Source organism: Schistocerca americana, chromosome 10 (genome assembly GCF_021461395.2).
Source record: "Schistocerca americana isolate TAMUIC-IGC-003095 chromosome 10, iqSchAmer2.1, whole genome shotgun sequence".
NCBI lineage: Eukaryota > Metazoa > Arthropoda > Insecta > Orthoptera > Acrididae > Schistocerca > Schistocerca americana.
In genome coordinates this window covers 166,948,785-166,975,393 of record NC_060128.1, presented here as the reverse complement: position 1 = coordinate 166,975,393, position 26,609 = coordinate 166,948,785, and the positions used below count along the sequence as shown (strand labels likewise).

The window sequence follows — 26,609 nt, the reverse complement described above, 5'->3', positions numbered from 1 at the left end:
TGGAGTGATGTTCTGGGGTGTAGTTTCATTTTACAGCAAGATCCTTTACACCACAGTGGAATGTCAACGATATTCTACGCCCCGTTTTTGTTGCCCTTCGAGGCAAGCTGTCCTCGGCCTACATTTCAGCAAGATAAAACACGGCCATCACACGGCAAAAGTTTCTACTGCTTGTCTTAGTGCTTCCCAAACCGTACCTTGGCCCGCAATGTCGCCGGATCTCTCCGCACTTGAGAACGTTTGGAGCATTAACAGCAGGGCCCTCCAACCGGCTCGGTATTTTGACGGTCTAACGCGCCAGTTGGACAGAACTTGGCATGATATTCGTTCAGAACGTTGTCCGACAACTCTATCAATCAGTGCCAAGCCGGATAACTGCTTCCATAAGGGTAGACCTGGGTCAACGCATTATTGAATTCCGCGGTTGGTGAAGCTCTTTCTAGTGAATAAATCATCCAATTTTCCTGAAATTGTCATCATTTGTTTGTCTGTACATGAACGTCACATCTACCGATTATCGTGACATTCGGATAATCCTTTTGTGGTGCGTCTTTTTTTTTCTTAGAGTGTACAAACGAATACTAAAGAAGTTCGGTTTTCATAGTTCACACAGATAGCCAGCCTCATACGTGCAGTTATTTTGGCGTTTCGTGTGGTGCTATTAAGGGGTTCTGACTGCCCTGAAATGTGACTTGCCAGTGCAGTCCTTACCTTACCTTATTCGGACAAAGTGTGCTGCTGCCTTATAATACATTGTTACTGTGGACAGTTTGAGAACCCTGGAAGCATTTTAGGTGGTTCCAAAACAAACTGATTTTGTACTAAATCAAACGTTTATCATTCAATATTTTTGTAAAACTTTTAAAAGTTGCTCTGATACTTGCAATTTAAGTTTGTCTTTCTGTAGAACCTTACAATTTAGGTGAAAAGCGGTCTTGTCGTTTTGCACGAGTTTACGTATGTGTCATACGTGCCAACACTTGTTCCACCGCATCCCGAGTTTTGTGACGAACTGAATACTGCACGAGTAATGAAAACCCCAGGCAGTTAGATTTAGGCGCAAATGCGTCTGCAATACAGCTGCTACATTCGCCTGTATTACAATGTCAGGGCTTCATAAGTCCAGTTACGGTGGTCATGGTCAGACAAGTTACGTGACTATATTACACTGTGTCTACTTCATCGGCTCCTCAGTGTGCAAAAAAGTTCAAATGGCTCTGAGCACTATGGGACTTAACTTCTGTGGTCATCAGTGGACGTTACATTTCAGATGTGTTACGACCCGTGGCTCTACCCTTCATTCGATCCCTGCGAAACCCTACGTTTCAGAAGGATAATGCACGACCGCATGTTGCAGGTCCTGTACGGGCCTTTCTGGATACAGAAAATGTTCGACTGCTGCCCTGGCCAGCACATTTTCCAGATCTCTCACCAACTGAAAACGTCTGGTCAATGGTGGCCGAGCAACTCACTCGCCACAATACGCCAGTCACTACTCTTGATGAACTGTGGTATCGTGTTGAAGCTGCATGCGCAGCTGTACCTGTACACGCCATCCAAGCTCTGTTTGACTCAATGCCCAGGCGTATCAAGGCCGTTATTACGGTCAGAGGTGGTTGTTCTGGGTACTGATTTCTCAGGATCTATGCACCCAAATTGCGTGAGAATGTAATAACATGTCAGTTCTAGTGTAATATATTTGTCCAGTGAATACCCGTTTATTATCTGCATTTTTTGTTGGTGTAGCAATTTTAATGGCCAGTAGTGTATATTACAAATATACAGGGTGAGTCATAAATGAGGAAAAATACGTCGTGAAAATTGTCACACACTGAGCTACAAACATAAATTCGTTTTCCGAATGTTCATATGTGAATAAATGACAATGCAATTGAATGGTAAAAATCTGGAACTATGAAGTGGACTACTGGGTGTTACTGTGCGCCGACATCGGCCAAGGGGACAGATCGGCAACACGGCACAACATGCGAGTGTTGCAGGTAGTCTAGCCGCCCACGAGAAGGCGAGGCATGCGGCGGCAAGCGACTGTCTGCGCGACCCTGCGAGGAATGACAGTGCCCACATCTATCTCGTACCGGTCACGCTGGCCGGTATTATGGTTCAAATGGCTCTGAGCACTATGGGACTCAACTGCTGAGGTCATTAGTCCTCTAGAACTTAGAACTACTTAAACCTAAGTAACCTAAGGACATCACAAACATCCATGCCCGAGGCAGGATTCGAACCTGCGACCGTAGTTGGTCTTGCGGTTCCAGACTGCAGCGCCTTTAACCGCACGGCCACTTCGGCCGGCCCGGTATTATGTATGGTGGCTAGTTGACATAGGGAAAGGAACGTGGGGAGGGGCTGCACTACTTACATGCATGTATTATAATTTGCTTTTTGTGTCCCAGACTTAGTTTTAAGAAACTAGTACATAAATGCACAATACAAAATACAACTACACAGGTATGTGGCAGTTAATACAAACGAATACAATACAGCTGTACAAATCGTAACTAACATAGAAACACATGACCAGAAGCTGCAGTGCCGGTTTATAAGTACTGTTCGAAATGACGGACACGATGTGTGAAGCAAAGTTGAACTGTTCGCTGGAAGGATTGCTGAACGCGATCCAACATGTCTATATCTCTTTGCGTAATATCACAGGCATGTTGTATTCTGCGCTGAAGGGTGTTGACATCGACAACTTCTCCTTCATAAATCACACATTTCAGATGGCCCCATAAAAGAAATCAGTGGATTTAGGTCTGGCGATCTTGCTGGCCATGCTACAGGGCCTCCACGACCGATCCATTTCGAAGGGAAGGCATTCTCCAGGTGGCATCGCACTGTGCCGCTGAAGTGAGCGGGGGCACCATCGTGCACGTACCATAGGTACATACAACAGGCCAAACTAACGTCTCCCAACAACTCCGGTAGTGTAGCATCCAGGAAACGCAGATACCACTCTCCTGTAAGCCTTTGTGGCAGCACATGTGGCCCTATGAGATGGTGATCAATAATACCACTGGAATGTGTGTTCTTATAGGACAACTATCCAAGGATTTCCACCCAGTAATATCCAAACAGCACACTCTGTACACAATTTATTAAATTGCCAATACTAAACTCTTTTAAATAACAACAAATTCATATAACTTACAGAACTTAACAAATGGTTAAACGAATGAACTTTAAAAACAATAACGGCGGCTTGCCACCATAAATCAAGAACCTTTTTACAATAACGCTTTTAGAGTTTAATCAAGAGACAAAATCCAATAATAAGTTAACTTGGGAATACAACTTAAGATCATTTACAAAAACCTTTAAGAATGATAATGACACTTGGCACCATAAAATCGGAATACATTAAGAGAAGTAATAAACTTAAAAAATAATAATAACGGCAACTTGGCACCATAAAATAAGAGAAATTTCTTCTGCAAGAACAAATTACAATGGTGATTTAAAAGATATTACTCCACAGACCAAGATCCAATAATAAGTTAACTTGGCATTACAATTTAAAATCATTTATATAAAAAAACTTTGAGAAAGATAATGGCACTTGGCACCATAAAATCAAAGAAACGCAACAGTCAATAAATATAATAACAAAATAATAATTTGATACAACCAAAGGGCAAGGGCAACTCCCAACGCAATCACAGACTAGCGAGCTCTCAATACTTCGGAGCCTTCCCACTAGAAACGGTCTCCGAAATAAACCGCAGAGAGCTCCCCGACATGCCTCACACAACTGCCCATCACATACGCACGACAGATAATATCAACACAAAATAAAATTCAAAAATCAAATAACAATATAACATCCCGACAGCACATGAAAACCACGGCGTAGTTAACTCGGGCGCTCTTAACAAGTGCCGGAAGCCAACACACACCAATCTTAATAAACAATTCTCGCTTCTTAAAACAAAACAATAAAAGCCAAGCGCACACGAATAGTCAAACCACAGTCTTAGAAGTGCCTTAACGACACCAAACGCGTCTATTCCACCAAGTTAATAATAACACAGTGAGATAAAAATACAGAACATACCACTAAATGCTGTTACACAAACCAAATTGACGAGATCGTGTTGTTCAGGTCCCAGAGGACCACATATACCAAGCAGCAGTAATTCACTATGCCTATACTGTCCAAAAACGCCTTTCTTAGGCAGGCTTTACCTAACACATCAAATGCCATATATACCATACATGAAAGCAACTCCGGGCAGGTAACAGGAACCACGTACGTGAATTCCTTCAAAAAGGAACAAACAGGCACCACCAAAGATAACGCTGAGCAGACCGGGTGGGCAACGACCCACTCAGCGGTATAACCAAAAGATACTCCACTTGAGCAAATAAATTAGTACCTGCAAATATCGTAACGTGCCACACACACACAGCAAAAACTTCCAACAACGCGTCCCACATCAGAATGAAAACCGCTGCTGGAGCTTCCATGGGAAAATCTGACGAGCCAACGGAGCCCACACCCTAACCTGGCAGACGACTCCAAAATTCAGCAACTAGTTGTCTCCGGGCCAGAGTATCATAGGACCCCACCGCACCTCCACATGAGACAGGCAGGCAGAACAACTACGCCGACTCCAATTAATCACCATCGCATGGCCAGCACAGCGGCGAGTCGCCTCCGCCCCAGACCACTCTGCTCATATTGCGAGGCACAACAACCTTAGCGCTAGTCACTAGCAGGTCAGGCAGAGCGAACTTCACGTTCCGTGCAATCCCCGGAAACCGACTGCCCTCTCGCTTTCCGCCGACCACCGCAAACACACGCCAGCGACGTCATAGCAAATCAGCACCGGAGCGCCACCCGCACCAGGACAGCGAGCTATAATCGATTATAGCGCGCACTCTAAACATCATCACAGGATAGCGGCGCGCTCCGTATCAACCACACCAGATATTGACACCGCATCGTTGTTGGTATCCTCGTATCACTGGGGGGTTTTCTTCGGTCCCGGTGGAGGTTCGAGTCCTCCCTCGGGTATGGGTGTATGTCTTTGACAAATGGTTCAAATGGCTCTGAGCACTATGGTCATCAGTCCCCTAGAACTTAGAACTACTTAAACCTAACTAACCTAAGGACATCACAAAACACCCAGTCATCACGAGGCAGAGAAATTCCCTGACCCCGCCGGGAATCGAACCCGGAAACCTGGGCGCGGGAAGCGTAACGCTACCGCACGACCACGAGCTGCGGGTGTGTTTGTCCTTAGGATAATTTAGGTTAAGTAGTGTGTAAACTTAGGGACTGATGACCTTAGCAGTTAAGTCCCATAAGATTTCACACACATTTTTTTTTGGGGGGGGGGGGGGGGGGGGAGTTCTTCCGCTCACTCGCGCCAATTATGCGAATTCACTATACCCTCCTTCATGAAATAGGCTTCGTCGGTGAACAGTATTTTACATAAAAAATGCTGGTCGTGGGTCTGACGCCGTAGGATAAAGCCGCCTCTGGTAGTCTTCTGGCAATAATGCCTGTACCTTCTGCATGCGAAAGGGATGGTAATGGTTTCTATGGAGTACTCGCATAACACTAGATTGTGACATTCCTACCGCAGTGGCGAGAGACCTGGTGCTTATTGTTCGGTCCTCCGCAACACTTTATCTTCGTCATCCGTACTGTACGTCGGTGGTCGGCCACGACCACTAAATCCTGGAGGCGCTACACTTCCTCAAACGCCTGTCCACAGAGTAAAACGTTTTTGCGGATGGAAGGCGCCGGCTAGGAAACCTCTCGTGATACATTTGCCTTGCAACGTCAGCTCTTCCATCTGCAGGCCCGAAGGTGAAGTGGATGTCGGCGTATTCCTCGTTTGTAAAGCTTGCCATGGTACTGTAGTAACACTGCGAAGCGGCCGTTAGCAGCTGTCGACACGGCGAGTATCGGGCAGGGTGAGCAGCGCAGAGGTGTTGTAAACACGTCATGCACGCCGCCGTTGACCAATCTTTCCGCTCACAGCACACACATCCCTAACATGGGACTGTACACTCAGTTACTGCTGGCAACGTGTGATTCACAAGTTCTGATACAATTTCACATACATTACGATGGGGTTGGTTCTTTCTCGTACCTTTCAAACGCTGGCAGATACACATCAGCTCATTGGTGTGTCATGTGTTGTATCTATGGGTAAACGACATGTCGTGATCGTGAGGCTCATGGTATCTCGTTCAATGGTTAACAGGTGTTTTTGTTTTACGTACACAGTACACCGAAGAGAACGAAATTAACAACGGTGCGTCACGTGTTACGCATAGCAGCATGCGGTCCTCGACGTAGATTTCCTCATTTATGACTCACCCTGTATATAGTCTTTGTCCTTCCAAACGTTCATTAGAGCGTCAAATCGGTCAAGGATTGGTTCAAATGGCTTTGAGCACTATGGGACTTAACAGCTGAGGTCATCAGTACCCTAGAACTTAGAACTACTTAAACCTAACTAACCTAAGGACAACACACATCCACGCCCGAGGCAGGATTCGAACCTGCGGCCGTAGCGGTCGCGCGGTTCCAGACTGAAGCGCCTACAACCGCTCGGCCACTCCGGCCGTCTGCGCATATGGTGTTTGTGAAAGACCAAGCAGATGGAAAAGGTCGAGAGATAGCGCGGCTGTACCTAAACAAGTACATTCACAGACACCAACCACATCACACAACATTCCAAACCCTTTTTGGGCATTTGTGTGATCACAGGTCCTTTCAGACAGACGAACGTGCAGGGAGGCAGCACACCGTGCATACACCAGATTTGGAGGCCCAGGTTCTACAGAATATTGAGATGAACCCTAGTACAGGGAAGTAGCCCTCTAACACGTTGTAGGTTAAAGTACGATTATGTGTATCTTGGATGACAATCGCTACTATCCCTGTCACCTGCAAAGAGTGCGAGGATTCCCCCCATGGGAAAGATTATGTCGATGTTTCTTGCACCAGATCATCACATTTATGAGATATGTCATCAGTCCTCTTCATCGATGAAGCAACCTGTTGTGCTGGCTGAAGCGCCAACACCGTGTTACTAGAGGAAACCGAAATGCACGCGTTTTAGCTCGCGCGGGCTGACGTGAGGAGGGAAGGACTATACTGACGTGAGGTCTGGAACATGACAAAGAAATTCAGAAAGCGGACGTAATTAGTTTCATACTTAACTTTAATCCATTAATGATGAACGTCGCTTTTGATGGCACATGAGTCACAATATTATCTGTTCAGAAGACATAGTAACTAAATATCGCGCCTTGCTAGGTCGTAGCAAATGACGTAGCTGAAGGCTATGCTAAACTGCCGTCTCTGCAAATGAGAGCGTATGTATACAGTGAACCATCGCTAGCACAGTCGGCTGTACAACTGGGGCGAGTGCTAGGACGTCTCTCTAGACCTGCCGTGTGGCGGCGCTCGGTCTGCAATCACTGATAGTGGCGACGTATACTACCGGACCGCGGCCGATTTAAAGGCTACCACGTAGCAAGTGTAGTGTCTGGCGGTGACACCACACAAGCTTCACGAGAATTGGCATGATCACTGTGCATAATCGTCATCTGTGGGATACAGACAGCCCTCGGTCAGTGGTTGAGACGTCTCATCCACATCGGTTCAGCGTCAGTGTGTGGGCAGGGTTCTTGGCGACCACATACTTGGTCAAGTTGTTATTACACAACGCCTCGACGGAGGACCGTACCTGTACCTCCTGTAGATTACTCTGCCTGGACTGCTTGAGAATGTTCCTTTGACAATACGACAGGTTGTGGTTTCTGGATGACGGAGCACCGCCGCACTTCAGCTTTACAGTTCGCCTGCAGGACGTCTTCCCTGAATGTTGGATAGAACGCGAAGGCCCTTAGGGTGGCCCGCTAGATCATCGGATTTAAACAGCCTAGATTTTTACCTCTGGGGGCTTATGGACAGCGTTGTGTATGCGGAACCAGTTCCTGATGTGCAGGCCCCACAGCATGTCCATACAGGGAGGCCATGTTAAACATCTGTTGTCACGTAGATGCGATGCAGCTCTGTATTGTGTTCTAGGACGCCTTGTTGTTATAGCACGCATGTCCATTTGCTGACACATGTTCATACGAGCTCTTTTCCACCATTTCCATTCAGGAGTCCGTCTCTGCAATTTGTCGGTTTTATTAATGTTCACCTTACGTGTTATACAGGGTGTATCAAAAATAATGATACGATTTAAAAAAAAAAAACAATTATTTTATTTGAGATATGTGAGTGAACAAAGTATTGTTGGAAAGAGCAAACTCTCGAGTTTTACGCGGTTTTCACTAGGTAGCATCAGTGTGCACCCACTTCAGTTCTAGTGAAAATGGTGTCGGGACAACAGAAAGCGTTTTGTGTTCCACATTTTGCGCAGTGCATTTCAGTAATAACTGTTTAGCGTAACTTTCGTACTGGGTATGGTGTGGCTCTTCCTACAGCACAGAGAATTAGGCGATGGCATGAACAGTTCCGAGAGACAGGTTGCTTGTGTGAAGACAAATCGCCGGACCTTTCCCGAGTGTCTGACACAGACGTCGACTGCATCGGCCATAGTTTCACAAGGAGTCCGCAGAAATCCGTTCGCGGTGCAGCTCGACAGCTCAACATGTCTCCGATGTCCGTTTAGCGTGTGTTGCGTTGACGTTTACACACGAAATAATACAAAATTCAGCAACCGCAAAGTCTGACAAACATGTGGGGTTCCGTAATTTCGTTCTTGGCAACGTGGAAGATGACAGTTTCCTTCCACACTTTTTGTTTAGCGACGCGGCAACATTCCATTTAAATGGAAAGGTGAACCGTCATACTGTGAGAATATGGGTACAGAAGAACGACATGAAATTGAACAACATGAGAAGGACTCTCCAAAATTTAATGTGTTAAGTGCAGATTCACGGGAAAAGATATGTGGTCAAAACTGTTACAGGAAGCACATATCTCGATATGCTTGAGTACTTCCTTTTCCCACAGTTGGAGACTGATTCGAATGACTTCATTTACCAACAGGATGGGGCACTTCCACACTGGCATCTGGAAGTGCGGGAATTTTTAAATCAAAGGATTACTGAATGATATATCGGTCGCACAGGACCAAATGATTCAGCCTTACATTACTGGCCTCCAAGGTCACCGGATCTGACTGTATGTGATTATTTCTTGTGGGGGTTAATAAGACTGTGTTACAATCAACAGTGAATGAATTGAGACATTGGGGGGCATATTGAACACCTATGAAAACGTTTTTGAGTTTCCCATTCATCAAAAATCCAAATTCATTGTAGATGTTTATCAGTTTCAGAAATATGGGCGCGCCAAATCGGATGATTCTTTTTGGTACAACAGTATATAAATATAATCTGTCAGACTGAGTTTTTTTGTTATCACATGTAACAGCAGAAATGTCAAATTTAATTTAAATTTTTTTGTTGCCTTTTTCACATCCAAAGTGCCATTACCACCCACAGTTACGAACATAAAAAAAAATTAATATATGAAGAAAACAACCAAATCGTTTAAGCCGTTCTCAGATGATGTTCTTTCACAACTGATTTTAATCTCTGATTATTCCGGTGAATTTTCCAATAATTTTCTTTCGCACGAACCTTGTCCTGATAATTACAAATACAACAAAGACAAAACACAGTCAAATTCGTTGAGACATTCTTAACTGATGATATTTTATACATGTTGCAATTAATGTTAATTCCCACCTTTCCAGTGTTTATTTCCAGAAATTTTCTTTCATACAAAACTCGTCCTGACACTAATGAACACAAAGAAAAACCAAACCAGTCAAAGCCGTTCTCAGGTAATGATCTTCCGTACATACGGCAACTGATTTTTATTTAAATTTACATGTAGAATACCTCGTTAGATGTGGGAGGGAGCCGGATGACACAAGCCTTACCAGGTTAAGTAGAGAAATAAATTAAATTAAATAAATGATTTCGACTCATGAATTATGGAGACGTAGAGCAGCCACGCTATGGGGCTGTCTGTCAACGGGAGACAGCCGCTTGATGGTTTACGTGATCCTCCGCGCTCGGTGTTGACTCTCGCCAGTGTCTTGCTGCCGACGTCATTACGGTCTCTGCAAGTACTCAGCTCGCGTAGGTGTGTGGCTGCGCATCTTTTTGTTCATTGTCACATGTCTCTTACGGAGGGTTACATAATTAATAGCGGAAAGTGAGAAGGATGGAAGTATCCGGTAATAGCTCAAAAGTTCCAGCGGGCATGGGTCCGCAACCGTGCTATCTGTGAGATAAGAGGTAATGTGTGCTTACGAGCTGCCCCTGACCTCCTTCATTGTAAACATCGCTATGCTTTAAGGCCGGATCTCACTAGAATGCGGCACGCGGCAGTGGCGGGGCAAGCGTTTTGTGGGATGACGCGGCAGCTTCCAGAATCGACGTTCTCACATGAGAGAGGCAGATTCTAGCGGTAGCTAATGACGGGCCGCCACTGGAATATGGGTGGAAACCCACTGAAACGCGTGGTGCATTTCATTGAGGGAGCATGTAATGCGTTTGGGTCCAAAAAATCGATTTTCAAAAATATTATTTTCTTAATCTTCTTCAGAGTTTAATATGTTATGTGCCAATTTTATCGCAATGGCAGCATTACAAATGCCTTTGAGGAGTATAGAGTCCTCTATAGTTGTGAGCATTTTCTCCAGATCTGTGGACCAGTTTGGTGATATACTACACTGAAGCGCCAAAGAAGGTGGTATAGACATTCGTGTTCAAAATGGTTCAAATGGCTCCGAGCACTATGGGACTTAACATCTATGGTCATCAGTCCCCTAGAATTACTTAAACCTAACTAACCTAAGGACAGCACACAACACCCAGCCATCACGAGGCAGAGAAAATCCCTGACCCCACCGGGAATCGAACCCGAGAACCCGGGCGTCATGCGTGTTCAAATACAGAGATATGTAGACAGGCAGAACACGGCGCAGCAGTCGCCAAGGTCCAAGACAGCAAGTATCTGGCACAGTTGGTAGATCGGTTACTGCTACTACACTGACAGTTTATCAAGATTTAATTGTCTTGCTGAAATTACCCAAGTCAGCCGAAATGCGCAATGTACATGGATGGATGCAGGTGATCAAACAGGATGCTTACGTACGTGTCACCTGACGGAGTCGTACGAGACGTATCAGGGCTCCCATATCACTCCAAGTACAAACGCCCCACACCATTACAGAGCCTCCGCCAGCTTGAACTTTTCTGCTGACATGCAAGGTCCATGGATCGTGAGGTTGTCTCGATACCCATACACGTCCATCCGCTCGATACTATTTGAAACGGGACTCGTCCGACCAGGCGACATGTTCCCAGTCATCAACAGTCCAATGTCGGAGTTGACGAAGCCGTACGGGGTAGCCGAGCGGTCGCTGGCGCCTTGTCACAGTCAGCGCGGCTTCCCCCATCGGAGGTTCGAGTCCTCACTCGTGTATGGGTGTGTGTTGTCGTCCTTAGCGTAAGTCAGTCTAAATTAGAGTAAGTAGTGTGTAAGCTTAGGGGCCAATGACCTCAGCAGTTTGGTCCTGTAAGACGTTACCACAAATTACCAAAAAAATTTTTCGGACGGGCCCAGGCGAGGCGTAAATCTTTGTGTCGTGGAGTCATCAAGAGTACACGAGTGGGCCTTCAGCTCCGAAAGCCTGTATCAATGATGTTTTTTTTTGCATGGTTCACACAGTGACACTTGTTGATGGCTCAGAATTGATTTTTTTATTTTTTATTTTTTATTTACACGTAAAGTTTCGTAGGACCAAAGTGAGGAGCAAGCCTCCAAGGTCATGTAAGGTGTCAGTACATGAAATTACAACATAAACGTAATAACAGATGAAAATAAAATGTTTATGAACCCGAAAAAAGTCAATCTATAAGTTTAAGTAAATGCAGTCAACAGTACAAGAATCAGCTTACTTTTTTAAGAAACTCCTCGACGGAATAGAAGGACTGACCCATGAGGAAACTCTTCAGTTTCGATTTGAAAGCGCGTGGTTTACTGTTAAGATTTTTGAATTCGAGTGGTAGCGTATTGAAAATGGATGCATAAGTATACTGCACACCTTTCTGCACAAGTGTTAAGGAAGTCCGATCCAAATGCAGTTTTGATTTCTGCCGCGTATTAACTGACTGAAAGCTGCTTATTCTTGGGAATAAGCTAATATTGTGTCAATAAGTGTCAGCGTGCAAGCCATTCAATGGGCATTCGTAGCTGGAGACACTCGTGTACCCTTGATGACTGCACGACACAAAGCTTTACGCCTCGCCTGGGCCCGTCAACACCGACATTGAACTGTTGATGTCTGGAAGCATTTTTCCTGGTCGGACGAGTCTCGTTTGAAATTGTATCGATCGGATGGACACGTACGGGAGTGAGGGCAACCGTCGACCCTTCATGTCACCAGGAGACTATTCAAGCTGGTGGAGACTCTGTAATGGTGTGGGGCGTATGCAGTTGGAGTGAATGGGACACCTGATACGTCTAGATACGACTGTGACAGGTGACATGCACGAAATCATCCTGTCTGGTTACCTGCATACATTCATGTCCATTGTGCATTCCAGCGGATTTGGGCAATTCCAGTACGACAATGCGGCACCCCACAGGTCCAGAAGTGCTCCAGGAGGACTCTTCTGAGTTTAAACACTTCCGCTGGCCACCAACCTCGCCAAACGTGAACATATTGCTCTCCACCCGTTCGTACTCGTACGGGTTTATGGAAAGCCCTGCAGGATTCATTGTCAATTCCGTCCAGCACTACTTCAAGCATTAGTCGAGTCCATGCCACGTTGTATTGCGGCACTTCTGCGGTAGACGATATTAGGCAGGTGTACCAGTTTCTTTGGCTCTTCAGTGTACGAGGTTTGTCCGGAAAATACGTATAAAAGTTGAATAATGTCTTTATGTTACAGGTTGCAGTCACCGCCAGGTGGGACTACTGCTTTAATCAATCCCATCAACGCTCAGTTAGAGCCAGAGCACTCTGCGTGAAGGTGGGAGTGTGCGGCAGCTTGTTGACAGTTACCCTTTTTCAACTGCCGTCGGCATGGAGCTCTCTCTGATTGAGGAACAGCGCGTCAACATCAAGTTTCTTGCAAAGCTAGGCATGAATGGCCGTGAGATTTTTGAGTGTTTGAAACAGGTTTACGGAGGCAATTCTCTGAAGGAACCAACCGTGAACAAGTGGTTAAAAAGGTTCCGGGATGGCCGAGAAGTGAACGATGACCCTCGCCCAGGACGCCCGTCGACATCGAGTTCCGATGCAAATGTTGAACGAATTCGGGCTTGTGTTCTTAAGGACCGTAGATTGACAGTCAGTATAATTGCTGACGAGCTGTCAATCCCCAAAACAATCGTTCACGAAATCCTGACACAAAAACTTGAAATGAGGAAATTGTGTGTGAAAATCGGACCGACGCTCTTGACGCCAGAACAGAAAGCAAAGAGGGTTGAGTGCTGTGAGGATTGGAAGCAGAGGAACGAAGGGACTTTCTCAACCGAGTCATCACTGGAGACGAGTCCTGGTTTTACGAATTCGATGTGGAGCTCAAATCTCAAAGCAAGGAATGGAAACTAGCAGGAGAACCGAGAACAAAAGAGTCGCGAAAATCAAGGTCCAATGTGAAGACAATGTTGATTGTTTTCTTTGATTCTAGGGGCATTGTTCACAAGGAATTTGTCCCTCCCGGCCAGAGAATGAACGGAAATTTTTACGTTGAAGTTCTGACACGTCTCAGAACTCGTGTGGCCCGAGTTCGACCGGAGTTGGCAAAAGGGGGCAGGTGGATCCTTCATCACGACAATGCGCCCGCTCACACGTCGCTCGTTGTGCGCGAGTTTTTGGCCCGAAGCTCAATCACCGTGACAGGCCACCCGCCTTATTCAGCCGACTTAGCCCCGTGTGACTTCTTCATGTTCCCGAAATGCAAAATGGTGCTTCGGGGGCGCGGCACTTGGGAGATGTGGAAGCCATCAAGGCGGAAACGACACGGCAACTGAAGAACATCAGCCGGCCGTAGTGGCCGTGCGGTTCTAGGCACTTCAGTCCGGAACCGCGTGACTGTTACAGTCGCAGGTTCGAATCCTGGCTCGGGCATGGATGTGTGTGATGTCCTTAGGTTAGTTAGGTTTAAGTAGTTCTAAGTTCTAGGGGACTGATGACCTCAGATGTTGAGTCCCATAGCGCTCAGAGCCATTTGAACCATTTTGAACAACATCACAACTGAAGACTTTGAGCAATGTTATCAACAGTGGAAACGGCGTTGGCAGAAGTGTATCGCGTCTCAGGGCGAGTACTTTGAAGGAGACCATATTGTAATACCTGAATAATTGTAAAATAAAGTTATTATTCAACTTTTATACGTATTTTCCGGACAAATGTCGTATTTCGCATCTTATTAAATGTTCGCGGTACTTTTCCGAAATGCACTGACAACGCTATGACGCACTGCCTACATTCTTAATACTAATGCTGGTGTGTGTTGCAGGGCAGGGTCGCTTCCACCTGACTGCCCTCACCGTGTGTGGTTTCTGCCTCATGACGCTCATCTTCGAGTCGCTGGCGGCTGCCTACGTCACGCCGGCGGCCCAGTGCGACTTCGACATGTCCTCCTTCGAGAAGGGCTTCCTGAGCGGCACTATCTACATAGGTCAGTAAAACCTTTTGCTGCTGCTTGTGACGTCGATGAGGGTGTTCAAAATATTGTAGATCAGGTGCTCCATCGCTGTGCAAAAGACAAATGTCTGTGCGCTTCACGAAAAGTGGGAGAGTTCATTCGTTTGTTCGGAAGAGGAGGCCGCTAACAAAGGAACTTACAGATCGCACCCCCATCAGATTTAGTTATAAGTTGGCACAGTGGATAGGCCTTGAAAAACTGAACACAGATCAATCGAGAAAACAGGAAGAAGTTGTGTGGAACTACGAAAAAAATAAGCAAAATATACAAACTGAGTAGTCGATACGCAAGATAGGCAACATCAAGGATATGTTGAGCTCATGAGAGCTGAGGTCCCATGGTTCAGCCGGCGCGGTAGCTCAGCGTGTTCGGTCAGCGTGCTCTCTGTAATAAAAAAAACTGAGGCAAGGCATCAACGGTCAACTTGGACGGATGTCTTGTGACGTCAGCCCAGACCAAACGCAACGAACTACATCGAACAAAAAAAAGGGTTAGCGCGAACAGCGGAGGAGCGAGGGGTCCTTGGTTCAAGTCTTCCCTCGACTGAAAGAATTAATTTTTTATTTTTCGTTTGTGTGCTAACTATTATGTTTTCATCACTTTTTTGGGAGTGATTATCACATCCACAAGATAACCTAAATCGGGCAAGGTAGAAGAATCTTTTTACCCATTCGCCAAGTGTACAAGTTAGGTGAGTCGACAACATATTCCTGTCATGTGACGCACATGCCGTCACCAGTGTCGTATAGAATATATCAGACGTGTTTTCCTGGGGAGGAATCGGTTGACCTATGACCTTGCGATCAAATGGTTTCGGTTCCCACTGGAGAGGCACGTCCTTTCGTCTACTAATCGCACGGTTTTGCGGTGCGGTCGCAAAACACGTACACTAAACTTATTACAGTGAATAGTGACGTCAATGAACTAACGGACAGATCATAACTTTGCGAAAATAAAAGATAGTAAACTTTTCACTCGAGGGAAGACTTGAACCAAGGACCTCTCGTTCCGCAGCAGCTCACGCTAACCACGGGACCACGGCGCTCGTGAGCTCACACCATCCTTGATGTTGCCTATCTTTCCATGGACTATCAGTTTCTATATTTTCCTTATTTTTTTGGTAGTTCTACACAACTTCTTCCTGTTTTCTCAATTGATCTGTGTTCAGTTTTTCAAGACCTATCCACTGTGCCAACTTACAACTAAATCTGAGAGGGGTACGATGGGGATGTTCCCTTATAAGTGTTTTCCACCTTTCGGCCGGTAAGCGATGCCAGAATCGAGGAGCGCGCCCTGCAATCTTTTTCAGTCGATTTTACAGAAACTATTCGGTAAAAACATTTAATTTTTGCTTTACTTACAGCTTTATATGTCAGGTTTATGATTATGCCTCCTTCATTTCGTTAATGGTCGTAGCTATTGTGATATTTATGTGAAAGTAAGAGAGTACTCGAAAATCGGATAAGCGCGCAATGAAAAATAGAGGTGGCTATGATTTTACATGTGTTGCGTATTATATAATATGTTGTTGCGTATGTAATTGAGCAAACACATTAAATTTTTCTTTAGAATTGAGTAGAGATATCTGTCTCTACCAGTCTCGAGAAAAATTGATCTGATGTAGCACACTCGTTTGCGATCGCGCCGCGCCAGCGATAAAGCCAGAGTGAAATATCCACAACATTCCTCATATTTCATAAACAGTTTCAGATATTGAAATGAGATTTTGGCAAATGACAGCATGCAAAGAGGAGAGTATTTCACCACATCGTTATTACACTACTGGCCATTAAAATTGCTACACCACGAGGATGACGTGCTACAGACGCGAAATTTAACCGACAGCAAGAAGATGCTGTGATACGCAAATGATTAGCTTTTCAGAGCATTCACACAAGGTTGGCGCCGGTGGCGACACCTACAACGTGCTGACATGAGGAACGTTTTCAACCGATTTCTCATGCACAAACAGCAGTTGACCGGTGTTGCCCGGTGAAACGTTGTTGTGATGCCTCGTGTAAGGAGGAGAAATGCGTACCATCACGTTTCCGACTTTGATAAAGGTCGGATTGTAGCCTATCGCGATTGGGGTTTATCGTATCGCCCATTGCTGCTCGCGTTGGTCGAGATCCAATGACTGTTAGCAGAATATGGAATCGGTGGGTTCAGGAGGGTAATACGGAACTTCATGGGATCTGCGCCACACTAAAACCCTATCATCAGTTCTTACCAACCGATATGGGAACTCATCAGACCAGGCCATGGTTTTCCAGTCATCTACAGTCTCATGCTTCTAGCTCCAATGACCATTCTGCGCCCAACGTCTGTTAATTCTTGGCGTGTGGCCATACTCACGTCGGAAACCCTTCCACGTGAATCACCTGAGTACAAATGACAGCTTGGCCAACGCGCTGCCATTTTATCCTTGTGTTCACGATACTACCGCCATCTTTATGCGTGCATGACTTCTGCCACCTCAGTGAACATCTTCATCTACATCTACACCCACACCTATATCTACACTGAAATCTAAATCTGTATCTACACCTATATAGCTACACTACTGGCCATTAAAATTGTTACACCAAGAAGAAATGCAGATGATAAACGGGTATTCATTGGACAGATATATTATACTAGAACTGACATGTGATTACATTTTCACGCAGTTTGGATGCATAGATCCTGAGAAATCAGTACCCAGAACAACAAACTCTAGCCGTAATAATGGCCTTGATACGCCCGGGCATTGAGTCAAACAGAGCTTGGATGGCTTGTACTGGTACAGCTGCCCACGCAGCATCAACACGATACCACAGTTCATCAAGAGTAGTGACTGGCGTATTGTGACGAGCCAGTTGCTCGGCCACCATTGACCAGACGTTTTCAATTGGTGAGAGATCTGGGGAATGTGCTGGCCAGGGCAGCAGTCGAACATTTTCTTATCCAGAATGGCCCGTACACGATCCGCAACATGCAGTCGTGCATTATCCTGCTGAAATGTAGGGTTTCGCAGGGATCGAATGAAGGGTAGAGCCACGGGTCGTAACATATCTGAAATGTAACGTCCACTGTTCAAAGTGCCGTCAGTGCGAACAAGAGGTGACCGAGACGTGTAACCAATGGGACCCCATACCATCACGCCAGGTGATACGCCACTACGACGATGACAAACACACCCTTCCAATGTGCGTTCACCGCGATGTCTCCAAACACGGATGCCACCATCATGATGCTGTAAACAGAACCTGGATTCATCCGAAAAAATGACGTTTTGCCATTCGTGCACCCAGGTTCGTCGTTCAGTACACCATCGTAGGTGCTCCTGCCTGTGATGTGGCGTCAAGGGTAACCGCAGCCGTGGTCTCCGAGCTGATAGTCCATGCTGCTGCAAACGTCGTCGAACAGTTCGTGCAGATGGCTGTTGTCTTGCAAACGTCCCCATCTGTTGACTCAGGGATCGAGACGTGGCTGCCCGATCCGTTACAGCCATGCGGATAAGATGCCTCTCATCTCCACTGTTAGTGATACGAGGCCGTTGGGATCCAGCAGGGCGTTCCGTATTGCCCTCCTGAGCCCACGGATTCCATATTCTGATAACAGTCATTGGATCTCGACCAACGCGAGCAGCAATGTCGCGATACGATAAACTGCAATCGCGATAGGCTATAATCCGACCTTTATCAAAGTCGGAAACGTGAAGGTACGCATTTCTCCTCCTCACACGAGGCATCACAACAACGTTTCACCAGGCAACGCCGGTCAACTGCTGTTTGTGTATGAGAAATCGGTTGGAAACTTTCCTCATGTCAGCACGTTGTAGGTGTCGCCACCGGCGCCAGCCTTGTGTGAATGCTCTGAAAAGCTAATCATGTGCATATCACAGCATCTTCTTCCTGTCGGTTAAATTTTCCGTCTGTAGCACGTCATCTTCGTGGTGTAGCAATTGTAATGGCCAGTAGTGGGAGAGGGCGTCTCCTGTTGCACGAGTTATGCTTTCCACTGATCCACATTTGGAGTGCAACGAGAGTGATTGTCTAGGCGGTGGGCCTGATGTACATGTAGGTGTTATGTGTACTTGCATATGTACGTAGTTGTAGATGTTGGTGGGTGTAGTGACAAGCTGACGCGTGTTACGGCTGCGGCAGGCATGATCGTGAGCTCCCACCTGTGGGGGTTCGTGGCGGACACGCGCGGCCGGCGGCTGGTGCTGTCTGTGACTCTGGCGGCCAACAGCGCGTGCTCCGTGGTCGCCGCCTTCATGCCCAGCCTGCCGCTGCTCATCTTCCTGCGGCTGCTCAACGGCATCTTGTGAGTGAGCGCTGGCGTTACAGACTCAGAGATGCGCGTGTAGCCTCCTTTTCAGGCTGCATGAAGAATGAAGTGATTGATGCTTGTGTCTGCTGTGTAGCCGAAGAAGCAAGCTACGTGATTATACATGATAAGTGTTACAAACCGGACACAATAGGAAGGACCAGGCCCCTTTGCTTTTTTCTTTTATCACTCGTTTATTACAGCAGAGAAATACACATTTATTTTTTCAACCGAGCGAGGTGGCGCAGTGGTTAGACACTGGACTCGCATTCGGGAGGACGACGGTTCAATCCCGCATCCGGCCATCCTGATTCAGGTTTTCCGTGGTTTCCCTAAATCGCTCCAGGCGAATGCCGGGATGGTTCCTTTCAAAGGGCACGGCCGAATTCCTTCCCCGTCCTTCCCTAATCCGATGAGACCGATGACCTCACTGTCTGGTCTCCTTCCCCAAAACAACCAACCAACCAAATACACATTTTAAGACAATATTTAACTTGGGTTGGGTTGGGTTGTTTGGGGGAAGAGACCAAACAGCGAGGTCATCGGTCTCATCGGATTAGGGAAGGATGGGGAAGGAAGTCGGCCGTGCCCTTTCAAAGGAACCATCCCAGCACTGGCCTGGAGCGATTTAGGGAAATCACGGAAAACCTAAATCAGGATGGCCGGACACAGGATTGAACCGTCGTGCTCCCGAATGCGAGTCCAGTGTGCTACCGCTGCGCCACCTCGCTCGGTCAAAATTTAACTACATGAAATATTGCTTCCAGTAAAAGGTTAACATAAGCAGTGACAAAACTTAGTTCTCTTAAGGATTTCTGCTGGCAACAAATTTTAAGGAGGCAATATAAGGTTTATATCAATTTAGCTCAAACACGTAGCTAGTGATTGAATCACGACACAGACACTTTAACAATTTCGGCAACAAATAAAGAGCGTGTATTTGTATTCGCAGTAACAAACTAATCAACAGCCTTGCCATTGAATAAGTAGTAGGCCATTTGGAACGAATTAGCAACACATAGCAACTAGGGGAGTTAATACCAACACACTTTAAAAGTCTGGCTCCCCATTAAATAAACAAACTTACAGTAACTAAATGAATAGCAAATGAAACACATTACGCTCCATTCACACTCTTCAGTGGAAGCCAAGCCAAAATGAATATTCCATTAACTGACTAGCACTGAAGTCACTCTAAAGCTCATCTCTGTGTTCCCAGACACACAGGCGGCAAACTTATACAAGACAAGATTTTGAAGGGAGCACATCAGTAAAACCGTTAGTGGAGCTAATTCGTCCTTCTGAAAATTAAGGTACTAGAAAGGGGCACAGGGTGGTATACAATGAGGTTGCCTTAGTGCTATACTGCGCTCCAAAATATTAATTCAAATGGCCAATTCAAAATTGTTGTTGTTGTCGTTGTGGTCTTCAGTCCTGAGACTGGTTTGATGCAGCTCTCCATGCTACTCTATCCTGTGCAAGCTTCTTCATCTCCCAGTACGTACTGCAGCCTACATTCTTATGAATCTGCTAGGTGTATTCATCTCTCGCTCTCCCTCTACGATTTTTACCCTCCACACTGCCCTCCAATACTAAATTGGTGATCCCTCGATGTCTCAGAACATGTCCTACCAACCGATCCCTTCTTCTGGTCAAGTTGTGCCACAAGCTCCTCTTCTCCCCAATTCTCTTCAATACCTCCTCATTAGTTATGTGATCTACCCATCTAATCTTCAGGATTCTTCTGTACCACCACATTTCGAAAGCTTCTATTCTCTTTTTGTCTAAACTATTTATCGTCCATGTTTCACTTCCATACATGGCTACACTCCATACAAATACTTTCAGAAACGACTTCCTGACATTTAAATCTATACTCGATGTTAACAAATTTCTCTTCTTCAGAAACGCTTTCCTTGCCATTGCCAGTCTACGTTTTATATCCTCTCTACTTCGACCATCATCAGTTATCTTGCTCCCCAAATAGCAAAACTCCTTTACTACTGTGTCTCATTTCCTAATCTAATTCCCTCAGCATCATCCGACTTAATTCGACTACATTCCATTATCCTCGTTTTGCTTTTGTTGATGTTCATCTTATATCCTCCCTTCAAGACACTGTCCATTCCGTTAAACTGCTCTTCCAAGCCCTTTGCTCAGAATTACAATGTCATCGGCGAACCTTAAAGTTTTTTATTTCTTCTCCATGGATTTTAATACCTACTCTGAATTTTTCTTTTGTTTTCTTTACTGCTTGCTCAATATACAGATTGAATAACATCAGGGAGAGGCCACAACCCAGTCTCACTTCTTTCTCAACCACTGCTTCCCTTTCATGTCCCTCGACTCTTGTAACTACCATCTGGTTTCTGTACAAATTGTAAATAGCCTTTCGCTCTCTGTATTTTACCCCTGCCACGTTCAGAAGCCGGCCGGTGTGGCCGTGCGGTTAAAGGCGCTTCAGTCTGGAACCGCGTGACCGCTGCGGTCGCAGGTTCGAATCCTGCCTCGGGCATGGATGTGTGTGCTGTCCTTAGGTTAGGTAGGTTTAAGTAGTTCTAAGTTCTGGGGGACTGATGACCACAGATGTTAAGTCCCATAGTGCTCAGAGCCATTTGAACCATTTGAACCACGTTCAGAATTTGAAAGAGAGTATTCCAATCAACATTGTCAAAAGCTTTCTCTAAGTCTACAAATGCTAGAAACGTAGGTTTGCCTTTCCTTAATCTTTCTTCTAAGATAAGTCATAGGGTCAGTATTGCCTCACGTGTTCCAACATTTCTACAGAATCCAAACTGATCTTCCCCGAGGTCAGCTTCTATCAGTTTTTCCATTCGTTTGTAAAGAATTCGCGTTAGTATTTTGCAGCTGTGACTTATTAAACTGATAGTTCGGTAATTTTCACATCTGTCAACACCTGCTTTCTTTGGGATTGGAATTATTATATTCTTCTTGAAGTCTGAGGGTATTTTGCCTGTCTCATACATCTTGCTCACCAGATGGTAGAGTTTTGTCAGGACTGGCTCTCCCAAGGCTCTCTGTAGTTCTAATGGAATGTTGTCTACTCCCGGGGCCTTGTTTCGACTCAGGTCTTTCAGTGCTCTGTCAAATTCTTCACGCAATATCATATCTCCCATTTCATCTTCATCTACATCCTCTTCCATTTCCATAATATTGTCCCCAAGTACATCACCCTTGTATAGACCCTCTCTAACTCCTTCCACCTTTCTGCTTTCCCTTCTCTGCTTAGAACTGGGTTTTCATCAGAGCTCTTGATATTCATACAAGTGGCTCTCTTTTCTCCAAAGGTCTCTTTAATTTTCCTGTAGGCAGTATCTATCTTACCCCTAGTGATATATGCCTCTACATCCTTACATTTGTCCTCTAGCCATCCCTGCTTAGCCAGTTTGCATTTCCTGTCGCTCATTTTTGAGACGTTTGTATTCCTTTTTGCCTGCTTCATTTACTGCATTTTTATATTTTCTCCTTTTCTCAATTAAATTCAATATTTCTTCTTTTACCCAAGGCCTCGTCTTTGTACCTATTTGATCCTCCGCTGCCTTCACTATTTCATCCCTCAAAGCTACTCATTCTTCTTCTACTGTATTTCTTTCCCCCATTCCTGTCAGTTGTTCCCTTATGCTCTCCCTGAAACCCTGTACAACATCTGGTTCTTTCAGTTTAGCCAGGTCCCATCTCCTTAAATTCCCACCTTTTTGCAGTTTGTTCAGTTTTAATCTACAGTTCATAAGCAATAGATTGTGGTCAGAGTCCACATCTGCCCCTGTAAATGTCTTACAATTTAAAACCTGGTTCCTAAATCTCTGTCTTACCATTATATAATTCAGAATTAAGTACACATAAACCAGCATTAATTAACGAGGAGTGACACCAGGTCGCTCGAAGGGATGACAACACTTAATTGAAAAGACGAATGCCGGAGGCGGCAGTCACATCAAACACCTTCTCCGAGTTTTAACCAGGAGTCACTTTCCGCCATACAAGTATACATTTAACCAAGTACAAGGAAGGAACCCCAAAGAGAAAATTCAAATAAAACCCCCAATAGATTATAAAGGACAGGGAACCCCAACTATTTATATTTAAAAGAATTAGCTCTCCCCAAAGGCAGTGTAAACGCTAAGGCCACACTGAAGAGGCCACCAAAATTGGTTACAAAAGTCTTATACACTTGCTCCTTTTCTTTAAAAGAAACACAAGGCTGCTTAACTTCTGCTGACGTCCGGTATGGCTCGTGTAGGGTACACCAGGCAGAAACCCAAGCTAGGCGGTCGCAAGGCACGGCGAGCAAAATCAGGAGGGCAGACAGGCAGGCAGCTGACACATTCCTCCATCCTGAACCGGCAGACCGCGTACGACCAACTCCACATATACGTGGTTGCTTCCCACCTCGTACCTCGCAGCATCTCAGCAGTTCGGCCGAGCAAACGTGAACTGCCACTCGCCCTGCGAATGCGGAAAGCAACAAGGCAGGCAAAGATAAGAAACATCGAAGGATCGATAATGGACATCCAAGAGACTGGCGCGCCAGTAACGAGTGCCACAGCTCAATACATCTACACACATCTGCAAAAATACCACATAAGATCTTAAAAGAACAACGTGGTTGCCACAAGTCCTGGAAATCAGGGAATATCAAACGTATCCAGGAAATCTGGGTAATATCAGAGAAATTAAAAAAAAAAAACACCGGAAAAATGTCGATTTTGTCTCAATACATGAAATGGTTTTCTTACTGAGATGTCATGCATCGTTGCTGGCTGAGCACCGCTTCCCGACTCCCTCATTCTTACTGCTTCTCCCCTTTCTGCCACTCTCCTCGGCTTGCAGTTTTTAAGTGCTGCCACCATTTCTTGCCGCTTGCCTAGCAGCTGCCGATAGCAGGCAGGGAGGCGTGAGGAGTGGTTTGTTTGGCTCTGATTCTCAAAGATTGTTGGCGCAGTGGTTAGAGACGTCAGCCAAGTGTGCGTGATTTGTGTCTGAGTGTGTACTCTCGTTTTCTGAGAAACGCTATGGCCCAAAATTTAGTTGTGAGAGTGTGGTTGTCTTTCCTACATGTCTGTCTGCGGCTCAACAATCATTTGTACGGTGAGTTGCTACCTATCCTCATTATTATTGATTCTCAAAGTATTTGTGCATGTTACCTCTTGCATGGATCGATCACTGCGGTCTCATTTCAGCAACGTGGCGTATGTGACATGTGAATAGCTAGCCACACGAGTGGACTTCAACGATGAGCCATAACCACAGGCCATTTCTGCCGATCTGAAGCCCATTGTTTACCACTAATGTTCAAGCCCTGCCAGTTGGATCTAGTCTCACTGATCTACCCACAGAACGGGTTTGTTTGTGTGTGTAGTAATGCGGCGGATTTTCGTGGTTTATCCGTGGACCTGGGAATGCAATGCTCCTCGGCAGGCCAGAGGCCGCAGGCGATGGATTTCAGGAATTGTGACTGTCTCACTGCATGTACATTGTACATGTGGCATTTTACAGACATTGATTTATTCTAGTGCATTTTGGCACTTCTAAAGTAGTTAATACATTAAAAAGTATGGACAGTAAGAAGAAAATTGTGGCAGTTGCTGGCAGTTTGTACGCTAATACATGTATTTCTTAAAGGAAAAAAAAACACATACCTGTAGAGTAATAGACATAACACAGTGGGAATCTACAGGCTGCAAATGGGGAAATTCGTTGAGATAAGCGACTTTGACAAAAGGCAGATTATTACCACGCAGAGGCTGTGAATGAGTGTCTCAAAAACTGAGAAACGGGCAGAATGTTAGCATGCTAGTGTCATGAGCATCTATGGAAAGAAGTAAAAGGACAGTGAAACTACCACTAGGCATTAAATGACTGGACAACCACGACTCTTCACAGAACATGGGGTTCGGAGGCTTGTCTGCTCTGTAAAGTAGGACACATGGTGATCTGTGGCATCTCTACCAAAAGAGCACAATGCTGGTGCACACACAAGTGTTTCAGAGCACGCCATTCATCGTACATTGTTGAATGTGAAGCTTCTTTTAGGCATAAGACTAACACATTAAATTTTTAAAAAAATTGTGATTCAGCAAAATTTTAGGACATATTTAATCTGAAAACTATTTATGTTACATAGTAACTGAAATATGTGCAATATTCAGAGAACTCAATCTCAAACACCTAAAATTTATGACAGTAATGCTACTAGAATGAAGATTTAAAGTGACATTGAAAAAAATATGTGTTGCTGTACAGTCGTTATGAAATGAACACTCTCTTATTCGATACAATAGAGCACAATAAGGTGACGAAAGTCATGGTATAGCTATATGCACGTATACAGATGGTGGAAAATGTATAAGTACAGTGCATTGGCAGAGCTGTCATTTGAACACAGGTGATTCATGTGAAAAGGTGTCCAACATGATTATGGCCACATGATGCAAATTAACAGATGTTGAACATAGAATGGCAGTTGGAGCTAGACGCTTGGACATTCCAGTTCGGAAATCATTAGGGAGCTCATTACTCTGAGGTCCACAGTGTCAAGAGTGTACTGGGAATACCACATTCCAGGCATTACCTCTCACCACAGTCAATGCAATAACTGATGACCTTCACTTATCAACTGAGAGCAGCAATGTTTTCATAGAGATGTCGGTGCTAATGGAAAGCAACATTGCACGAAATACACTCCTGGAAATGGAAAAAAGAACACATTGACACCGGTGTGTCAGACCCAACATGCTTGCTCCGGACACTGCGAGAGGGCTGTACAAGCAATGATCACACGCACGGCACAGCGGACACACCAGGAACCGCGGTGTTGGCCGTCGAATGGCGCTAGCTGCGCAGCATTTGTGCACCGCCGCCGTCAGTGTCAGCCAGTTTGCCGTGTCATACGGAGCTCCATCGCAGTCTTTAACACTGGTAGCATGCCGCGACAGCGTGGACGTGAACCGTATGTGCAGTTGACGGACTTTGAGCGAGGGCGTATAGTGGGCATGCGGGAGGCCGGGTGGACGTACCGCCGAATTGCTCAACACGTGGGGCGTGAGGTCTCCACAGTACATCGATGTTGTCGCCAGTGGTCGGCGGAAGGTGCACGTGCCCGTCGACCTGGGACCGGACCGCAGCGACGCACGGATGCACGCCAAGACCGTAGGATCCTACGCAGTGCCGTAGGGGACCGCACCGCTACTTCCCAGCAAATTAGGGACACTGTTGCTCCTGGGGTATCGGCGAGGACCATTCGCAACCGTCTCCATGAAGCTGGGCTACGGTCCCGCACACCGTTAGGCCGTCTTCCGCTCACGCCCCAACATCGTGCAGCCCGCCTCCAGTGGTGTCGCGACAGGCGTGAATGGAGGGACGAATGGAGACGTGTCGTCTTCAGCGATGAGAGTCGCTTCTGCCTTGGTGCCAATGATGGTCGTATGCGTGTTTGGCGCCGTGCAGGTGAGCGCCACAATCAGGACTGCATGCGACCGAGGCACACAGGGCCAACACCCGGCATCATGGTGTGGGGAGCGATCTCCTACACTGGCCGT

General features: G+C 45.8%; 1 protein-coding gene across 1 annotated transcript in view; it reads left to right on the top strand.

Moving 5' to 3' along the window:
* The window catches only part of LOC124552336 (synaptic vesicle glycoprotein 2A-like), a 117,898-nt gene that overhangs the window by 61,569 nt on the left and 29,720 nt on the right, over nt 1–26,609 (top strand). The window contains exons 3-4 of the mRNA XM_047126606.1: nt 14,548–14,709; nt 18,885–19,047. Coding sequence (XP_046982562.1) covers nt 14,548–14,709; nt 18,885–19,047 — 325 coding nt within the window. The remainder of the gene's footprint in view (nt 1–14,547; nt 14,710–18,884; nt 19,048–26,609) is intronic.